Here is a 17,236-nt window from a genome sequence, read left to right as displayed (position 1 = left end):
CTCACCTGCCCTGGTTTCCAGGTTCAGTCCCGGAACATTCTGGACGGTTAGTTTGCATTGTTTATCCTCGCTTTTCCACGTTAATTTACAAACGCTGCCGGCTCCCCCACTGACTCTGGGAATCTGCAGGCAGGATCACTGTGTGCTGCCTGTTCCCACACAATCTCCAACTTCCCCGTTCACCAGGAAGTGTCAGTTATTCCATCAACCTTGTCAGAGCCCTGTTTCTCTAACTGTCACGGCAAAGACAGAGGGACCACCCTGTGGAGGGAAATGACCACTGGTCTTGGAGTCAGGGAACATGGATCGAAGTTCAGCTCCATTCTGATGCGAGTTTTGGGCCATACCTTTTGTTAATATCTCAGAGCCTCGATCTCAACTACACTATGGAGAAGGAAATCCATATTTTTAGTTATTTCACAGGATTGTTTTGAGAATCAAAATCAGGTGATTCCTATGATCCCAGCACTGTGGGAGACCCAGGCAGGCAGATTGCTTGAGGCCAGGAGTTCAAGACTAGCCTGGGCAACATAGCAAGATCCCGTCTCTATAAAAAAGAAAGAAAAAAAGATTAGGTGACATGGGAATATGCCTTTTGAACCATACAGGGCCCTACAGATCAAGCTCCTTACAAGCTAAAAAGCAGATTTGGAGATATCCAACTTGACCTCTCTGGGAGCCTTGGCACCTGCAGGGCTCATTGGAATGGACAAAGTATTGCCTAATTCTGTTCCCAATTTTGGAATTTTTAAGATGCTTCTTTTCTGATAATAATTCTCACATAGGACAATGCTCCAGTAATTCTTTGAGGAAAAACAAACAGAAGCTGTTTCTATGTGCTGGTGTACTTCAGTGCCTAGATGAGAGTGGACGTGTCCTTCTCTGGTTCCTTCTAGGCCATTTTGAGGTTCAGGGGTGCAGATCAGTGCTGCAGCCCAGAGGTGTCTCCGCTTGCCCTCTGCCGTAGCCAGGCTGTCCTCCCAGAAGGCGAAGATGCCTCAGCTCTACTCCCAGGCACTCGTGGCTGTGCCAGGATTCTAGGCTGCAGGGCCCAGGAACTCGGTTCCTGTCTTAGGTTCTGTGGTCCCTGGTACCCATGTATGTTAACTTTGATTTGAGTGTGGGATGAAGCCATGAGGCTTCCTGGCTAGTGACTGAGAGTAGCCTCATCATCAGAAGCCTGACCATCTTGTCACCATCTCAGAAATGGTGACATTTTGAGAGTGGAGGAAGATATCTGCCAAATGATTACTGTTAAGAAACACACATCTGGCTGGGCATGGTGGCTCACGCCTGTAATCCCAACACTTTGGGAGGCCGAGGTGGGTGGGTCACATGGTCAGGAGTTCAAGACCAGCCTGGCCAAGATGGCGAAACCTTGTCTGTACTAAAGCTATAAAAATTAGCCGGGCATGGTGGCAGGCCCCTATAATCCCAACTGTTCAGGAGACTGAGGCAGGAGAATTACTTGAACCTGGGCGGCAGAGGTTGTAATGAGCTGAGATCGCACCACTGTATTCCAGCCTGAGCAACAGAGTGAGACTCCATCTCAGAAAAAAAAAAAAAAAGAAGAAACACACATCTTTGTTTATTCTTCTCCCTGAAAATAAATGCAATCCCAAGATTTCATAGTTAGCAGATGAACTGCCTTTATGACTGGAGATTTCATTAGCAAGTGTTAATCCAGATAGCAGCTCCTCAGACTGGCGTGCTCAGCTCCTACCCAGATCCTGGAAAGCAGAGAGGGAGGCCTGTGGGCGGGGGAGTTGGAGGCAGCATTGTCCTTACCTTGAGAAGCCGCTAGGGAGAGAGCAGCCCGCCACCTCCTGCCCCAGCTGACCCTCGCTAGCAGATGGGCACCAAGACCACGATACCCCTGTGAGCAGGGGATTTAACAGGGCTTTATTTAGGGAAGAATGGGCTGATTAGCTGATAAAGAGCATGTAAGATGGTATGGGGCAGGCTTTGATGTCTGGCTGGCGCGGCAGGGAGCCGGGCAGTGAGTGACAGCAGTGTGTCACAGGATTACTCCGCCCGTGACAATGCTGCTCTCTGTTCTTGCCATGTCCCCGCTCTGTTACAGCTACTTTTTCCGTTGTTATGCTGTTCTTTTGAAGGCATTTCTCTTCACACTCCTTAGATCCTCCCCCCACCCCTGCCTTTCTAAGGCAGACGGGCACGCAAAGATACAGTAGGTACCTTTTTTTATTTGGGGAAATCCTGTCACTCCTGGAGGAGGAATGACTTTGCAGCTAATCTGCACATGGACCGTATAATTGTGGTCAGGGTAAGCGGCAGAGAAAACTTGACAGATTCTCCACACCTCAGTTAGGGCTTGAGCAAATGCCAGTTGCTGCTTTTTGAGGACTGGAAAGAAAAGTCCATTAAACCCCACAAAGTGCGAGAGTTATGCTGTGGCCACTATTATTGTTCTGAGCTGAAACGTCTCCTCTGAAATCCATCTGTCAAGAAAGAGAATGGGTTTCTTATGTTTTGTGTGGGTGAATAAAATAATGGCACTAAATTCTCTAAACTATTCTGCATTCCATTTTACGGTGTTTACTGCCTAGAATAATTACATATTATGTGCAAACCTGTGATATCTGCAAACCAAATCCATCAGACTAACAGAAGCGTGTCTCACCTGTCATACACCAAGCGGGAGCTCAAGCGGGTATTAGAATGGGGATCGGGAACAGGTTAGCTAGGAGGCTGTTCGGCTGGTCCGTGCGATGGCAGAGGGACCCTTCGTCTCTTACGTTGCCTTTAGTCCTTCATTCAACAACTTTTCAGAAAAAGAAAATAGTTCATGGCCCAAATGCGATCTTAATAACCCGGTTTCTGTCGACTTTTCCAGTGCTCAGTTCTGAAAGGGAACACTAAATATCTTCCCCTACACACAGAAATACAGTCATAATCACAAAAACTCTTCTGACACACACAAACCTGTCAAAACAGCCCCCACCCCAGACACCGACATATACATGTACACAGATAGTTGGTGCTATCGGTAAAATATTGAATGGCCCCTTAGCAACATCCGTCACGAAAACAGCGTTTTTCCTTCCGTGAAATGCAGTTCTTATTTTGAAGCTATGTAGATTCAGCAGTTCCTGAGAAGCAAAGATAACATATCCTTCCAAAGTCTCCATCTTTCCAGGAGATGCTGAGACCCAGCACTGTCTGCTGGGAGAGGCAGACTTGTGGTGTTTGCCAGGGTGTCTGTCTGTCTGTCTGGGTAGTCACACGAGTAGAACGTGTCAGGAACAGTGAGCAGGCACGCTCAGTAGGGCCACGATTCTGTCTCATGTTGCTGCCACTCTGTGGAAAATGGCTCAATAATAGAGAAGTGATATGCCTTCCGTTACTAGTGTTAGGCTGGGCCCAGTGGCTCACGCCTGTAATCCCAGTGCTCTGGGAGGCCAAGCCCGGGAGGTCAAGGCTGCAGCAAATCATGATCACTGTACCATGTTCTCCAGCCTGGTGACAGTGAGACGCCGTCTGTAAAAAATTAAATTTTAAAAATGTTTAAAGATCTTGGTGACACTGTGATAGCATGAAAGAGTGAGTCTGCTGTTTTTAAACCACCCTATTATATGTGAACTACATGCTGTGCTCACGTACTAATCTTTGCCCCGACGATGCAGTTTGTAGCACCTGAGACTGGTGGTTTGTAGAGCCTAGGAACATCTGGGACATCTTCATTGTCAGTAGTGAAATGATTTTGTCCCCGTTCCCAGCTTCCCCTTCAAAATTACGAGAGAAACAGCAATCTGAATTGTTGGAAAGAAAGTCATTTTAGTTGTATAAATTTTCTCAAGTCAGCCTAGCCCAAATGTTACCTGGTAGCTCCTGATTTTATTAAATAAGGTATGGAGTCTACGCTGGGGCTGTCTTACCCCTTTAGTACCTAGTAGATCTGGGGATGCTAGGTCAGTGCTCAGCAGGAGAAAGAGGGGAAGTGGGGCCAGAACCACCACACCCCGTGTGTCGTGTGCCAAGCCCTGCGGAGGATTTCTGTAACCTCCCGTACTTCTGAAATTCTAGAAGTCATTTATTTTCTAAAACAAACATTCTCGTGGAAATCATACACACCAGTCACCCCTTCTTCATAGATAGGACAGGTTCGCAGATTTTTCCTGTCAGAAGTATCACAAATGCTTCGTCACAAAGGCTTCAAATTAGAAATTTTGCAAAGCTCTGGTTCAGGGCGGTTCTCATCTTTGAAGGCCTGTGCCGTGTCGTTCTCTGATTCTCACCCTTGCTCATTCCGCAGTTGCTGGGTACCTGGGAAGAGCTAACTGTGGAATAGAGCTCTAGCTTGAGGAGTCTGTACTCTGCCAGCCCTCTCTCTTCCCCCTCTCTTGTTTCTCAAATGCCGACTCTGGGAGAATCACACAGTGATGACATCTGGGTTTGATTACAGACACCAGGATTGAGTCCTGGCTGGGCCACTTATCACAAATACCACAAATGCTTCATCGCAAAGACTGTGTGCCTCTGGACAGGTCGCTCCGCGTCTCTGTGCCTGGGTTCCCTGGCTCAAAGGGAGGTACTCAAGTTGCCCTCTTACCCTGGGGGTTAAGCCAGAGGATAAGTGGAAACACCGTGGCGTCCGGCATGGGAACAAGCAGGAGCACCTGGTGATATCAGCGACCGTGTTGCGTTGCTCCTTTCTCCAGCCTCCATCGTTCTCACAAGTACCCGCGGAGCTGAGAGTGCAAAAAGTGAAGTTAACTGCAACCTTTTAGCACCCTTGAACTTTTCTTATCAGGAACAACCTTGAAAACATGGAACCGAGTCCCTCAAAGCCATGCATTAAGAAGCCGCAGCTGCATCTCCCTGTAAAGCAGTATTCTCATCATTAGAGCAGCTTGCCTGCCAATTTTTATGTGGCATTTACAACCTCCCTAATATCACTTAATTAGCTGAATGCAAACCTGGAATCTTGCCCACTGTGAAAACTTCCTGAATTTCGTTGAGCCAGTTAGCATTCTGTAAAAAGACAGATTGGCCAAACATGAGATGAGAGGCTGGACAAAACCACACTTGGAGACATGAGGATTTCTCCGTGTAAATCCCCTGCACCTGAGTCAGTGCTCATCTACCATCTCAGCCGCGTCCAACACGGTCCATCCCGCCGGCCTCCTTAAATCGGTTTCTTCCCTTTGCTTCCCAAACACTTTATGAATAGCAGCCCTCAGCCCCTGCACTTCATGTGAAGCTCTGAAACAGTCTCCCACCGAGTCTTCTTGTGGCCACAGCTCCACAGCCAGCCAGCACCTCCACACCCCTCACCCCATCGTGCCCTGGCTTAGCACCTTTCAGTAGCATCGCGTTAGGCTGTGATTAGAGCAAGCCACAACAAACCCTCCTCACAAAGGCCCCAGCCTTTGCTGACCGTTCAGCCTCATCTGACACTCCATTTCTTATCCTCTCCCCAGGGCCTTTACCTGAACATGCCCTGGGCCTGGACCTCTCCCCTCCTCCCTGTGCCCTCCCCAGCCAGGCATAGACACCCTCACGCCTCTGCCCTGGCCCTGGGCTGTCCTGGTGGTGGCTTTGCGTCTGTTTGTAGTGTCATTTATACATGAGGTCAGCATCTGCCCCTCCTTGCAAGTGTAGCTTAGAGAACAGGCCCAGCCTGGTTTTAGCTCATCGTACAGATTGGGTATTTCTCATCCAGAATGCTTGGGGACCAGAAGTATGTCAGATTTCAGATGTTTTCAGACTTTGGAATATCTGCACTGTACAGGTTTTTGAGCACCCAAAACCTGAAATCTGCAGTGCTCCAGTGAGCATTTCCTTTTAATGTCACACATCATGCCTTAAGCTGGTGCCCAGAAAGCTTCAGATTTTGGAGCGTTTCCATTTTCAGATTTGAGATGCTCAGCCCGAATGCCCAGCACCTACCACAGAACCTGGCACACAGTGGGTGCGCAGTAGATTTTGTAATAGATGAGTAGAAACCAAAATGTCCTATCATTCTGAGAGGGAGTGCACAAAGGAAAAGAAAAAGGAATTGTTCTGATATGAGAAAGAGGTAAATCCCTCTTTATTGTGTAGTGAATTTGGAAAACAGCAAGCCCTGGCTGGTGGGAAAGTCGTCCTTCGGAACTCCATGGGCCGCTCGTCAGTCATTCTGACCTGAGAGAAAGGCCTGGGGTTGGGATCTCCTTCCTCTACATAAAGGTGCCCTCAGGAAGGGCAGCATTCCCCCTGCTGATGCCCCCTTGTGGCCCAGCTGCTGGTTCTGCTCCCCGGTGAAAGGGGCCTGGGATCAGCCCACAGAACATAGAGATGAACGGGCTCATGAGTGGGGCCTCCACCCCACCTAGACAAGGCCACAGCAGGCATCCAGGCAGAGAGATCACAAGGCCTTGCAAGAAAACCAGAGCAAAACTGGACCACCAGTGGTAGCCATGAGGACAGATGTAGCAGTATCTGGGGAAACAGAATCTGCTCTAGAAATCTGGGCAATCGTATGAAAATGCAGAGGCCCAGGCTCCAACCCAGGAGACCATGGTTCAGTAAAATCTAAACTTATGAAGAGTAAGATAGACATGACCGTGAAGTTGACCCAAGGACAGTCCCTGGGATCTTGAAAGAATGTGGTCCTCAGAGCAGATGAGATGTCCTTCACATGGCAGGGCAGTGAGGTGCTGGCTGAATATATCCGGGTTTAAAGTTGAGTTAGGATTAATCAGTAGTTTTTTATGTAGAACCTGAGCAAGCTGCACGGGTGATAGCCAAGAACATGTTCTCATGGCCTCTCAAGGGAGGCAGGCTGGTACCTCTGAGGTCTATGCTGGTTCTATCTCTTTAGGGCATTTGTATTCAGAAGAAACTCGTCTAGCGTGGAGCAAGGGACCGGAGCACTACTGTGGAAAGTGACTGCATTTCTTCTGAGTGGGGGACACCCGGCATGTAGTCACTCAGGGGCCGTTTGTCAAATGAATCCATCTGTTGGTTATAGAGTTCATGCACGTCGTGTTCACAGGCAACTCCAAATGGGTTGCACGATGTGGGTACATGCTCCAGTGGGGGGTCTGCCCCTTCCCCTTTCGGCACACCCTGTGCAAATCTAGTTTTCACTGCCTTACCTTCTTTCTACGGTCAGGTGCTGTGAGCCTTGCTTTAATTACAGCTGTGCACACGCAGCTTTTTACATTTGGCCTTTTGCTTCCACCACGATTTTTTTCTACCTGACACCATGCAATTACCAGCTTTCTGCTTCCTTGTGGAACAAACACACCCTCCTCCCCACCCTGCTAATGAGGCGATTAGAGGGATTTCACAGTGACCCTGAGCTTCCTCCACACCTGGGTCACCTGCAGACAGCGGGAACCACAGGGTGTGCTTTCAGTCATGCAGTCAGGGCTGACAACAAAGAACAGGAACCCAGCCAGCCTCTCCTGGGAGGATGCTGGAGACGGCACATTCGCTGCTGGAGCTGTCCAAGCACTGGAATTAGAAGATGTGGCTGGCCTCGCACGAACCGGCAGATGCCAGATGAGGCTGCGTGCAACAGGAGAGTACCAGCTCTTCATTAGCTTGCCCTTGCTCAGAGCTCTTCTAATTCATATCATTTGAGAGATCAAGAAAGAACACGGCGGTCCCCCAGGTCTCCCTTGCTGCACACAGGGTAGTTTTAGTCATCCCAAGCCCCTCCTGTGTTAGAGCCGACTACGTACTCTCCTCTCCTAATCTAACTCACTTCCGTTGAGCTGCTTTCTGCAGTAGGAAGGTGTGTGTCCTGGGCCCCTCCACACTCTTCTTAATGGTATCAGAGCCTTTCCATCTTGTTACCACCTATACGAAATGACTTCAGGTCTTCTTCAGATATCTCCATTTTGGTCCCAGTGTTACAGCTACAGTCCAAAATGTAGAGTAACGTGTTAACTGCTTAATGGTCAAGAAGAGGGATACAGTTGAGAACCAGCATCCCAGCGCGACAGCATGTGACACTTCGTGCATGTCAGTTTTAAGTGCTCATGGCCATGGCGGCAGCATCTCTCTTGAGGGCTTATGTGTGTTCTCTGCCGAACTGAGTCCTCCATCCACGTTTTCTCACTGAGATCTCACCCAGTCCCTGTGACCAAGGCAGGATCCGCACGGGCCAGTGTAGAGCTCGGAGCCTGGTCTTGTGGGTCTGAGTCAGAGAGACCCTGAAGCCCAGACTCTCAGCCAAGGGCCATGTCCGCTTTCTCACCTGCGCCGTCTGGAAGCTGCCGGTTTCTAGACTCTGTATTGGGTGAAATAACAAGTATATGAACACAAGGAGATAACTACTCGCGTAACCAAAGAAATGGCCTTAAAGTAGGAGATGTTCTGGTTGTGTCTGGAAGAATTTGGTTTGAAACTGTCAAAGTACCTTCATAATGGGCACTGTGATGAATGCTTTAGTACACTAGCTCATTAATCCTTCTGTAAGTGAATAAACGAGGACTGAGAGAGCTGAGTACCTTGGCCAAACTTCCAAGAGTGGGTCGTAGATGTTTTCTGTTCTTTGGGGAAATCATTGGAACAACTTTGAGAAGAGATGATCATAAGCAAGATTTGGATCTGACTTCTTTCCCAGTTTCCTCTAGGTCTGGAGGCAGAACGGTATAGCGGAAAGAGCATGGCCTTTGAAGCCGATGTTCCTGAGTTTGATCCCAACCATAGTACTCAGCAACAGCTTAGCTATAAAATGGAGGTGCTGTAGGGTTGTCGTGTAGGGTGTGGGGAAAGGTAAGGAATTCACAGCCTTAGCCCCGTGCTGATCTCAGAGTGGGTGTTTGGTAAACAATAGTTCCTCTGCCCTGTCTCACTTCCTCTCTTTGATCTTTAAATAAAAGATGGAAACTTCATAGAGTCCTCCCTGAGTCTGCCCAGCCTGGCCCAGCCTGGTCCTGTGGGTCCCATTGCTCCTCTAATGGTTGATGTGACCTCTGCTAAAGCACCCCTGGCGTCCCAGTGGCTCCCACCCCAGGGCCGCCCGTTCATGGACACAGCTTGCCATTAGAGCTTCTGAGGGTAAGCCAGTATTCGCCACTTTCATTTTCCACCCTTTGGTCTTGTTTCCACTGTTTGGCCTCTGTGTGTACATGATTTGCAAACATAGAAGGTGGTGGTATTGATCACACCAGGCCTTGGTTCACATGACAAAGTGCCACGTATCTTTTTTTTTTTTTTTTTGAAATGAAATTTCGCTCTTGTTACCCAGGCTGGAGTGCAATCGCGCAATCTCGGCTTACCGCAACCTCTGTCTCCTGGGTTCAGGCAATTCTCCTGCCTCAGTCTCCTGAGTAGCTGGGATTACAGGTGCGCACCACCATGCCCAGCTAATTTTTTGTATTTTTAGTAGAGATGGGGTTTCACCTTGTTGACCAGTATGGTCTCGATCTCTTGACCTCGTGATCCACCCGCCTCGGCCTCCCAAAGTGCTGGGATTACATGCGTGAGCCACCGTGCCCGGCCCAAAGTGCCACATATCTGATGAGGACCCCTATCTCCTTCCCTTTTCTCTTTTTTGTGCTGTTAATAATAACAATAGTATTTACTGAGTATGTTCATGATAGGCCATGCGATGAATACTTTAGAATGTTAGCTCATTAATCCTTTTGTAAGTGAATAACCTGGGACTTAGAGAAATAAGTACCTTGGCCAAACTTCCAGAATCAGTTCTATGGCCTGTATGAAGCAGTGCCAGGATCCCCGCTCAGAGGGCGTTCCTTCTGATCTGCCTGTCTCAGGCTGTACCAAGGCCCCGCTGCTCCTTGGTCCTCATGGTTGCAGCTTGTCACCCAGATGGCTAGGCTCTGCCCATCCTATCTACCCAGGTTCTTTTCAAAGTCTGGTTCATGAAATCATCACACTTACAATGGAGCCTGCCCAGCAAGAAGTACTGGGCCATCGTGTATCTTAGTGCAGGGGATGATAATGGCTGGGATGGCGGCTCCACTGATGGGGTCCTCGGCAGCAGCCAGGCACTGGCCCCCATGATGGGTGGCCACTGTGGTCCTTACTGCCATCATGGTGTGACCCCTGCTTTACAGAGGAAGAAGCTGCCCGTGGTGGCACCGCTGTCCACAAGGCAGAGGTGGGATTCGAACCCAGACCTTTGATTCCAGGTTGAAACTTGCCAACTAAATCCCTGCCCGTTTGCATATGTGACAGTGTATGCCTTCTAACAGCAAGACCCGACACCTGTCCCAGTTCAAGCTCACCTTGCCAGCGTAGGCCCATCCCTTTGACTCTTTGACTGTTGTTACTTTGTCAGCCAGTGTATTAGCTGTTCCTGCAGATGTGGTAGATATGCCTCATGATATCATCTGGTTCACCCACAATAATATCAAACAGGACAGGCCCAGGGGGTTGCGCTCTGGGGTGTGGGGCTGGGATTCTGCCCCAAGCTGGTCCCTCTCAGTATTTTCAGTGTGTAATCATACCGATTCCAAGCACAACTCACTGTTCCATCTTAACGGTAATTCATAAGACTTTCACAGGGAATTACAGTGTACTGAGCTCTCTAACACACTGTAGTCCGTTTTAACTTCATACTGGCCATGTGCCTGTGCATAGGTCCTTTCTGATATACGGGGAAACGAAGCTTGGAGAAAGCTGCTGTGACTCTACAAGGTCATCAGGCTACTGGCAGAACTGGGATTCCAACTAAGGTCATCATCATTCTGGTCCTCTGCCTGTCCCCAGCACTGCCACCAGCCATCTGAATTTCCTGCTTATGTTCTGACAGAACTTCCTAAGAGTTGTGGTCACCTGGGCTGAATAATCTCAAAGTTCCCATTCATTTCTGGGACTCTGGTTAAGCCCTTCGTTTTCAGACATCGGCCATATCTAAATATTCTGTCTCCTCTCTCCCATCGTGTATGTGGCCTTCCAGGCAGCAAAGGCTCCGGGCCATCCGTGGTTTCTAAGTTGCCTGTGATCCGCACTGCCTGCCATTGTACCTGTCCTTGGTCCAGGGCTCAGAGTTCTGCGCTTCACTAGATCTTGATCTTTGGCACAAAGCTGAGGTCCACTTTTCAGCAGCCTCTGTCTGTGTCCACAGAACCCCTCCCAGGAATGCTGCTGTGATTCCCATGATTCTCACTGCCACAGCAGGCCTCGCCTGGAGCAGAGTGTCTTCTGGGGCTCTGGTAGTTTCACAGAAGCTAGACTTGGTTGGATCCTAAGAAATCACAAAGAAGGCATCCCTAAATCAGCCGGTCTGCCAGTATCCTTCTCTGCTAGAGAAAAACCCAGAGGTTAGAAGAGTCTCAATACAGTTCCTTTTCCTCACTGACTGTAAACGGTAGGGTAGAGTCCTCCCTGGGTCGTCCCACACCAAGGCGAAGTTGTCACGGCGTCCTGCGCCAGCTTATTCTTTACCTCAGCTCCTCTGTGTACAAGCATACAGAGGGCCCGCTTGTCACATCCCCCAGGAGTTACCTGTTACCCTCACTGCCACCTGAGAGCCACCAAAACCCTAGGCAGACATTGCCGCCTTTCCGTCATCCATGGAGTCAGGCACAGGTGTAGAGGCTCAGCCCCGAGCCTCCTGACGTCATCACTGTCTCCTGTGTTCACTGAGAGCTCAGGCTTTTCTTCCCATCTGGGGGACTTGCATCCTCAGCTGAGACCTTCAGGGTCTAGCTGTGGCCGTGGGACATTGGCTTATGAGCAGCCTCGTTCAGATTAGAGGAGTACACTTGACCAGTCCTCGGTCTGTCTGTGTTATAATTGTCCTTCACCCTCATAAAAATCAAACCAACTGAAAGCCAAAACGCAGAGAGGTTTTTGATGAGTAGAAATTAAAATCCTGTGGCATTTCACTATCAGACAAAACTCTGCCATTTGCTTTTGTTTCCCCTTAGAGTGAATATACTGTTATTTTCTAATTCTAAAAATAATGCATGCTCATTGTAAAACTAACTCCAGGACATAGAGGAAAGCCCAAAAATTCCCCACGAGCCCACGTTCAAGTTAACCCTGATATGCTTCATATATCTTTCAGACTTTGTACGTGTACATACAGGCATATGGATTTATGTGTATTAAAAACATTTTATGCAGGGAATTTGCCCCTTGTTTTGAAAACTGTAGCATGGTAGCAGAGTGCTATGGTTCAACTCTGTGAAGTCACGTTTCCTGAGTTCAGATTCCTGGTTTGTGGCCCTGGACACTGGTTTGTGGCCCTGGACAGATTCTGTGGCCCTGGACAAATTATCTCTCTGTGCCTCAGTTTCCTTACGAGGAAGTGGGGATACTAGTGCTACCTGTCTCAGGTGGTTGTTGGAAAAGTGAGTGAGTTAAATGCCTATGTCGTGTAACCAGTTTGGATATCTTTGATTTGACCTGTTTTATATTTAAATCCATTAATGACCCATGTAATTGGCATTTGCTTAAATGTTTTTATCTATTTGTAGAGCCCATTAAGGGCACCATTGTGGTCATCCGCTGCTCTTCAGACATAGCCTGCAGGGAAGTGTTCTAGTGGAGCATTTCAAAACCTTGGGGAAAAGCTATATTGTTCAGTGACTGTTGTGGATGACTAGGTAACTCTTAAGAAGAAACGGTTAATTTTTTTATTAATCAAAATAAAACTTAGATGGAATTAAAGCAGTAGCAAGCTACATAAAAATATCCTTTAATATTTTTGAAATCCTAGGATTAATACTTTTCCAAACATGACCCTAAAGCCATAAAACATGAAACTATTGATAGACTTAACAGTATATAAGTAAAATTTAAACTCTGTCCTATAAAAGAGTACCATTAACGGAAGAAGTACAATGGCCTTTTACCTAGAAAGATCGTTCTGAGAATTTAATGGTAAAGTTGGGAGAAGGCCCTGCGATCTCTCCTCTCCAGTGGTCACTGTAACAGGGTATATTGATTTACTAATTAGGCTGTGCTTTCACCTTATTGGCGGTGCAAGTGGCATCTGCCTGTCCTGCTGAGTAATCCAGCCTGGTAACTGAGGCGGGGTTTATTCAGCCTTCACTACAAGGGAGTTCCCTGTGGTTAGATAAACTGATCTGTTGCTTGGTAACTACAGGATTACTATGGTGGATGCTCATGAAGCCCATTGGAGAGGGGTACGGGTATTTGGAGGGCAAGGAGGGCGAGAAAGTTGGCAGGTTCCTGGGAGCACTGCAGCTTGGCAGAAGGAGAAATTGAGTACCCATCGCATGCTTGGGTTTAGAGCAGTTCATCTTCCCATCTGTACTTTGCCTTTTCGGCATTGGGCCTTGGAACAAAGGAAAAGAAGACGGAGCTGGCCAAGGGACGAATGGGTTTTGTTGAGGTGGCTCTCGTGACAGCAGGTGAAACCCCTGCAGGGTTGTCCTGAGGTTCTCCCACCTAAGGAAGAGGTCGGGCTGGAAAATGCCACCCTCTGCCTGCTTGCTGAACTCACTCTGGAACTTTTGAGCGAGTGGACTGCTGGCTTTTGCATCCGAAGTCAGAAGGACACTGACGAACATGATGAACTAGCCAGGAAAGATGGCGATGATAACTGAAGGCGTGTAGGACCCATCTCCAAGACGGGCTTTCTGACGGCGTCCTCTTCCACCACGTGGGATCTCCTGTTCCCTCTCAGTGGCACAGCGTACACACGAGTGGTTGCCTTCCTCCACCCCAGAGACATGGTGTTTGTGAAGGGACAGGTCTTGAGGAGCTGTGGAAGTGGCACTTGGGTATCCGCCTGTTGAGTAGGCTGCATTCATGGGTGTGGGCTTTGGCTCTGTCGGGTGGACAGCAGCCTGGGAACACGGGCACACTGCCTCAGCACCGGTGCCTGGGAGATGGTCCTGCAGCCCACACCACGTTTGTAGGCAATTAGTGTATCAGTCACCCCAATAAGACGCTAGTTCTTTATTTTGCCGTAGCAGTAGCAGGAACCATCGTTGAAGCGCTGGAGCTTGTGCTGGGGAGAATATTTTGACTGAAATTTTGCATATGTTGAAACTTAGATTGTTACATTTGAAATTATACACATTGTGAGCCTGGCTTCAAACAAGAGGGAAGAGAAAGTATTCCTTCCTGTCAGACCGTTTTCACTCTGTCACATAACCTGACTAAAAATAAACTACAAGCGCAGGAACTGGCAGCCTTCAGTTTGGAGCAAGTTGAGCGCGCCCAGCCGCAGGCCCTGCCTCCTGCCGCTCCCGACCACAGGTCAGCCCTCTCGGCTCAGACCTCCTCCAGGGACGCGGGCGCACACAGTCCCCACGGGGCGAATGTCCCATGACGAGGCTCGCTGCTCTTTGGGAGGTGGTGTATGCTATCGGAAGAGCCCTGGCCCAGCTGTCAGGGGCCGTAGCACAGTCCTGGCTCCTGTGTGGCTCTGAGGGAGGTGGTGGCCTCTCCGGGCCTCAGTTTCCTAATATTTAATTGTGCGACCCACATGCCAGCTGCCAGCTATCACCTTCTGTGACTTGATTTTATCTAATTCTTACACCTAGGAGCACCATTCTTGGTGAGGAAACTGAGGCACAGAGCCTGAGTCGCTCACTCCGTGTCCTCGGCTGATAAGTGACAGGTTCCAACCCCGACTTCTCCCTCCTTCACCCCGAGGCTCTGCTGTCTCCTCTCACCACTCCCTACTCAGTCACCTGGCTCTTGCCCCATTGTCCTGCTGAAATGATCCTTAGGAGACCACAGAGGACCCCCCGCTATCACATCTCGGCCATTTTCCACCCTTGGTCCAGCTGAGTCCTCCTGCCCCGCCTGACGCTGCAAATCGTTCTCTGCCCAGAGTCTGCCTCTTTGCCTCTGCACTTACCAGCCATGTGGTCCTGGGGCAGGTGACCCTCCTTGAGTCTTTCTGTCCTTGTCTGTAAATGAGGATAGTAACCAGACCCACCTTGTTGAGTGAGGATTATAGGAGGTCATGTACATGAATCATCTCCCACAGGCCCCAGAAAGTCTTCCCTGTGTACTTCTCATCTTCTCACTGATCCTGCCCCGATGTGCTCACCCCATACACTCCTGGCCCTTAAATGTTATCTCCTCATCGTCCCCTTGTTTCAGATCTTTTTTCCCCCGCAGAGACTGGCTTGAACGTGTCTTCCTGTATGTTGCAATAGAAAACACCACTGTATGACTGTCACCCTGTCCTCGGGTGCGATTGTAAACAGGTATTACTGCTTAAACTCGGTTATAATGGGTTTCTACAAGCTTTCACAGTCAGGTTAATATTTCAGTATTAGTCTTCTAATTCTTGGGTTTTAAAGGCATTCTGTTACATTTATTTGGACCACAATTTCAGTTCAGTTTATTCTCTGATTACAGCGAAGAAAATGCTGTAAATGTAGTAGCAGAACATGACGCGTGTCTTTGTAAGAACTGCGTGACACTGTATTATCCAGAGACATTGCCATTGTGGTGCTGAAGGAATTGCAACAGGGAAGTGTGGGTTTATTAGGAATCGTTTTATTGTTGTTGCTTTGGTTAAAATCCCGTCTTAAGAAACCGTATTTCACTCTTCAATTTTCATGACCATTCTTCTTACGTATGATTGAACATCTACAGATTTTCTCCTCTGATCTTCTGATCCATTGGTAAAATTGCTGTCTTCAAACAGTTATCAGGATTCAACATCTGAAACGGATTTTCAACCTTCGGCATTTTCCAAGTGGCTTAGTTTAGGGAGAGACCTCCCTCTGATACCCGGGTCTGTGTGGGCTGCAGAAAGCTGCTGGTCTAAGCCTAGATGCAGACATTGACCAGGCTGTGCCCTGGGTTTGGGTTTTGTAGGGTCAGAAATTTGTTTACAAGTTTTTTCTGTTCATAAAGAGTTATCTAACTGTCATCCCAGCCTTCACTGTGGGACCAGGAGGGTTGCATAGACTTTGCTGGGCTCTGCTCCCAAGGGCTGAGTCCTGAAGCCCTCAGGAGCCCATGAGGAGGCCAGTTGCTTTAAGCTGCTTAGGGGTTACTGGGAAGCTGCCTTGAGCTTTCCCTGCTTTGTGTTGTTGAGTGTGACGGTGGATTTTTCCCTGTCCGTTGGCAAACTGCTGTATCATACACCTCATTTGCCATCAGAGCAGGAGGGTGTATAGTTCTTTTTTTCCCCATGAAAACAACAACAGAACAAAGCCTCACTTTTAAAAATGCCATGATATTTTGCCACCGTTATGAAAATCTGTCAGCGCCGTATCTAATCTTCTGTTGCACAGAATATCAAAACAGGTACTATTGAAGGGATTGTACTTCTGTTAATACAAAAATGTCAGCTTCACAGTCTCAGAACCAGCTGCTACCAGCCTCTTTCCAAATGGGAAAGAAAAATAATAATAATAAAGTTTCTTTTCCCTCTCTGCTGTTACTGTTCTTTCAGGCCTGGCCTTCATAAGAAGACCCAGAATAAACACAGCCTTGCTGAAATCCTGCGTTCAGAATACTCAAGCGGCATGGAGCCTGGCGTCACCAAGGTCAGACAGCAAAACGTACCCGGAGAGCCGGGCGGCCGGCCCCTGCCACACAGTCTGCAGCCAACACCCTGCTTTGGCTGTGGGAAAACGTTAAAATAGAGAAAAACCCAAAAAGGTTTATTGTGGGACAGCAAGACTTCCCAGAAAGTTTTAAAATCTCTCCGTGTCTTCAAGTGGATCCTGGTAGCCCTGGGTGGCAGTGGATTGATGTCCTGTTCTTGTCGGAGGAGCCTTGTGAAAAAGAACTGCCGCCTTTCCCTGAAAACCGCATCCCCAAGAATCAGGGGGGCCACAGCCCTTCTCCTCCGTGGGAGGCCCTGGAGCCTGATAGAAATCAGTGCAGAGGCAGGGGCATGGGTCGGCACCACGGAGAGTGGCCGGCTCCTGACAGGAGGGGTCTGTGTTTTGTAGTGAATCCATCGGTGCCAGACACTCCCTTCACCCAGGTGCTGATGTGCCAGGGATGAGGTGGCACCCAGGACTTGATGTAAGAACATCCCTCTCGTCAGCCTGGAAGGGGCTTGATTGCTGCCCTTAACTGTATTCTGAAGTTTCACAGCGTGACTTCAGCCTGCCTGTCAGTGCATACATTGGCATGAATTTTGTGAATTAGGGTGTTAAAAACTGGCATTGAATTTGTACGAAAAGAGAAGAAAACATATTTATCAGTAATTATTTTCTTGATGTTGGAATGTACTGTTAAAAAGGACCAGAAGTTTTTGGTTTGGGTCAAAAAATACAAATGTGTTTTCAGGCTCGCGGGCCGTCTTATTTTCTTCTGGAAACACCATGTTGCATTTGCATGCGTTGCTCCC

At 48.5% G+C, this 17,236-nt stretch overlaps 1 protein-coding gene across 1 annotated transcript in view; it reads left to right on the top strand.

Annotated features, from left to right (window-relative positions):
• DDX31 (DEAD-box helicase 31) overlaps window positions 1-17,179 on the top strand; it is a 77,299-nt gene extending 60,120 nt beyond the window's left edge. Inside the window, exon 20 of the mRNA XM_012457927.3 lies at window positions 16,328-17,179. Within this exon, the coding sequence (XP_012313350.3) occupies window positions 16,328-16,520 (193 nt within the window). The 3' untranslated portion in view covers window positions 16,521-17,179. The remainder of the gene's footprint in view (window positions 1-16,327) is intronic.
• Window positions 17,180-17,236: the final 57 nt, after the last annotated feature.

The sequence above is a fragment of the Aotus nancymaae genome, unplaced genomic scaffold, assembly GCF_030222135.1.
Source record: "Aotus nancymaae isolate 86718 unplaced genomic scaffold, 86718_ANA_hifiasm-v0.15.2.pri h1tg000158l, whole genome shotgun sequence".
Lineage (NCBI taxonomy): Eukaryota > Metazoa > Chordata > Mammalia > Primates > Aotidae > Aotus > Aotus nancymaae.
Note: the sequence above shows the minus strand (reverse complement) of the source record. Positions and strands in the feature narration are given on the sequence as shown.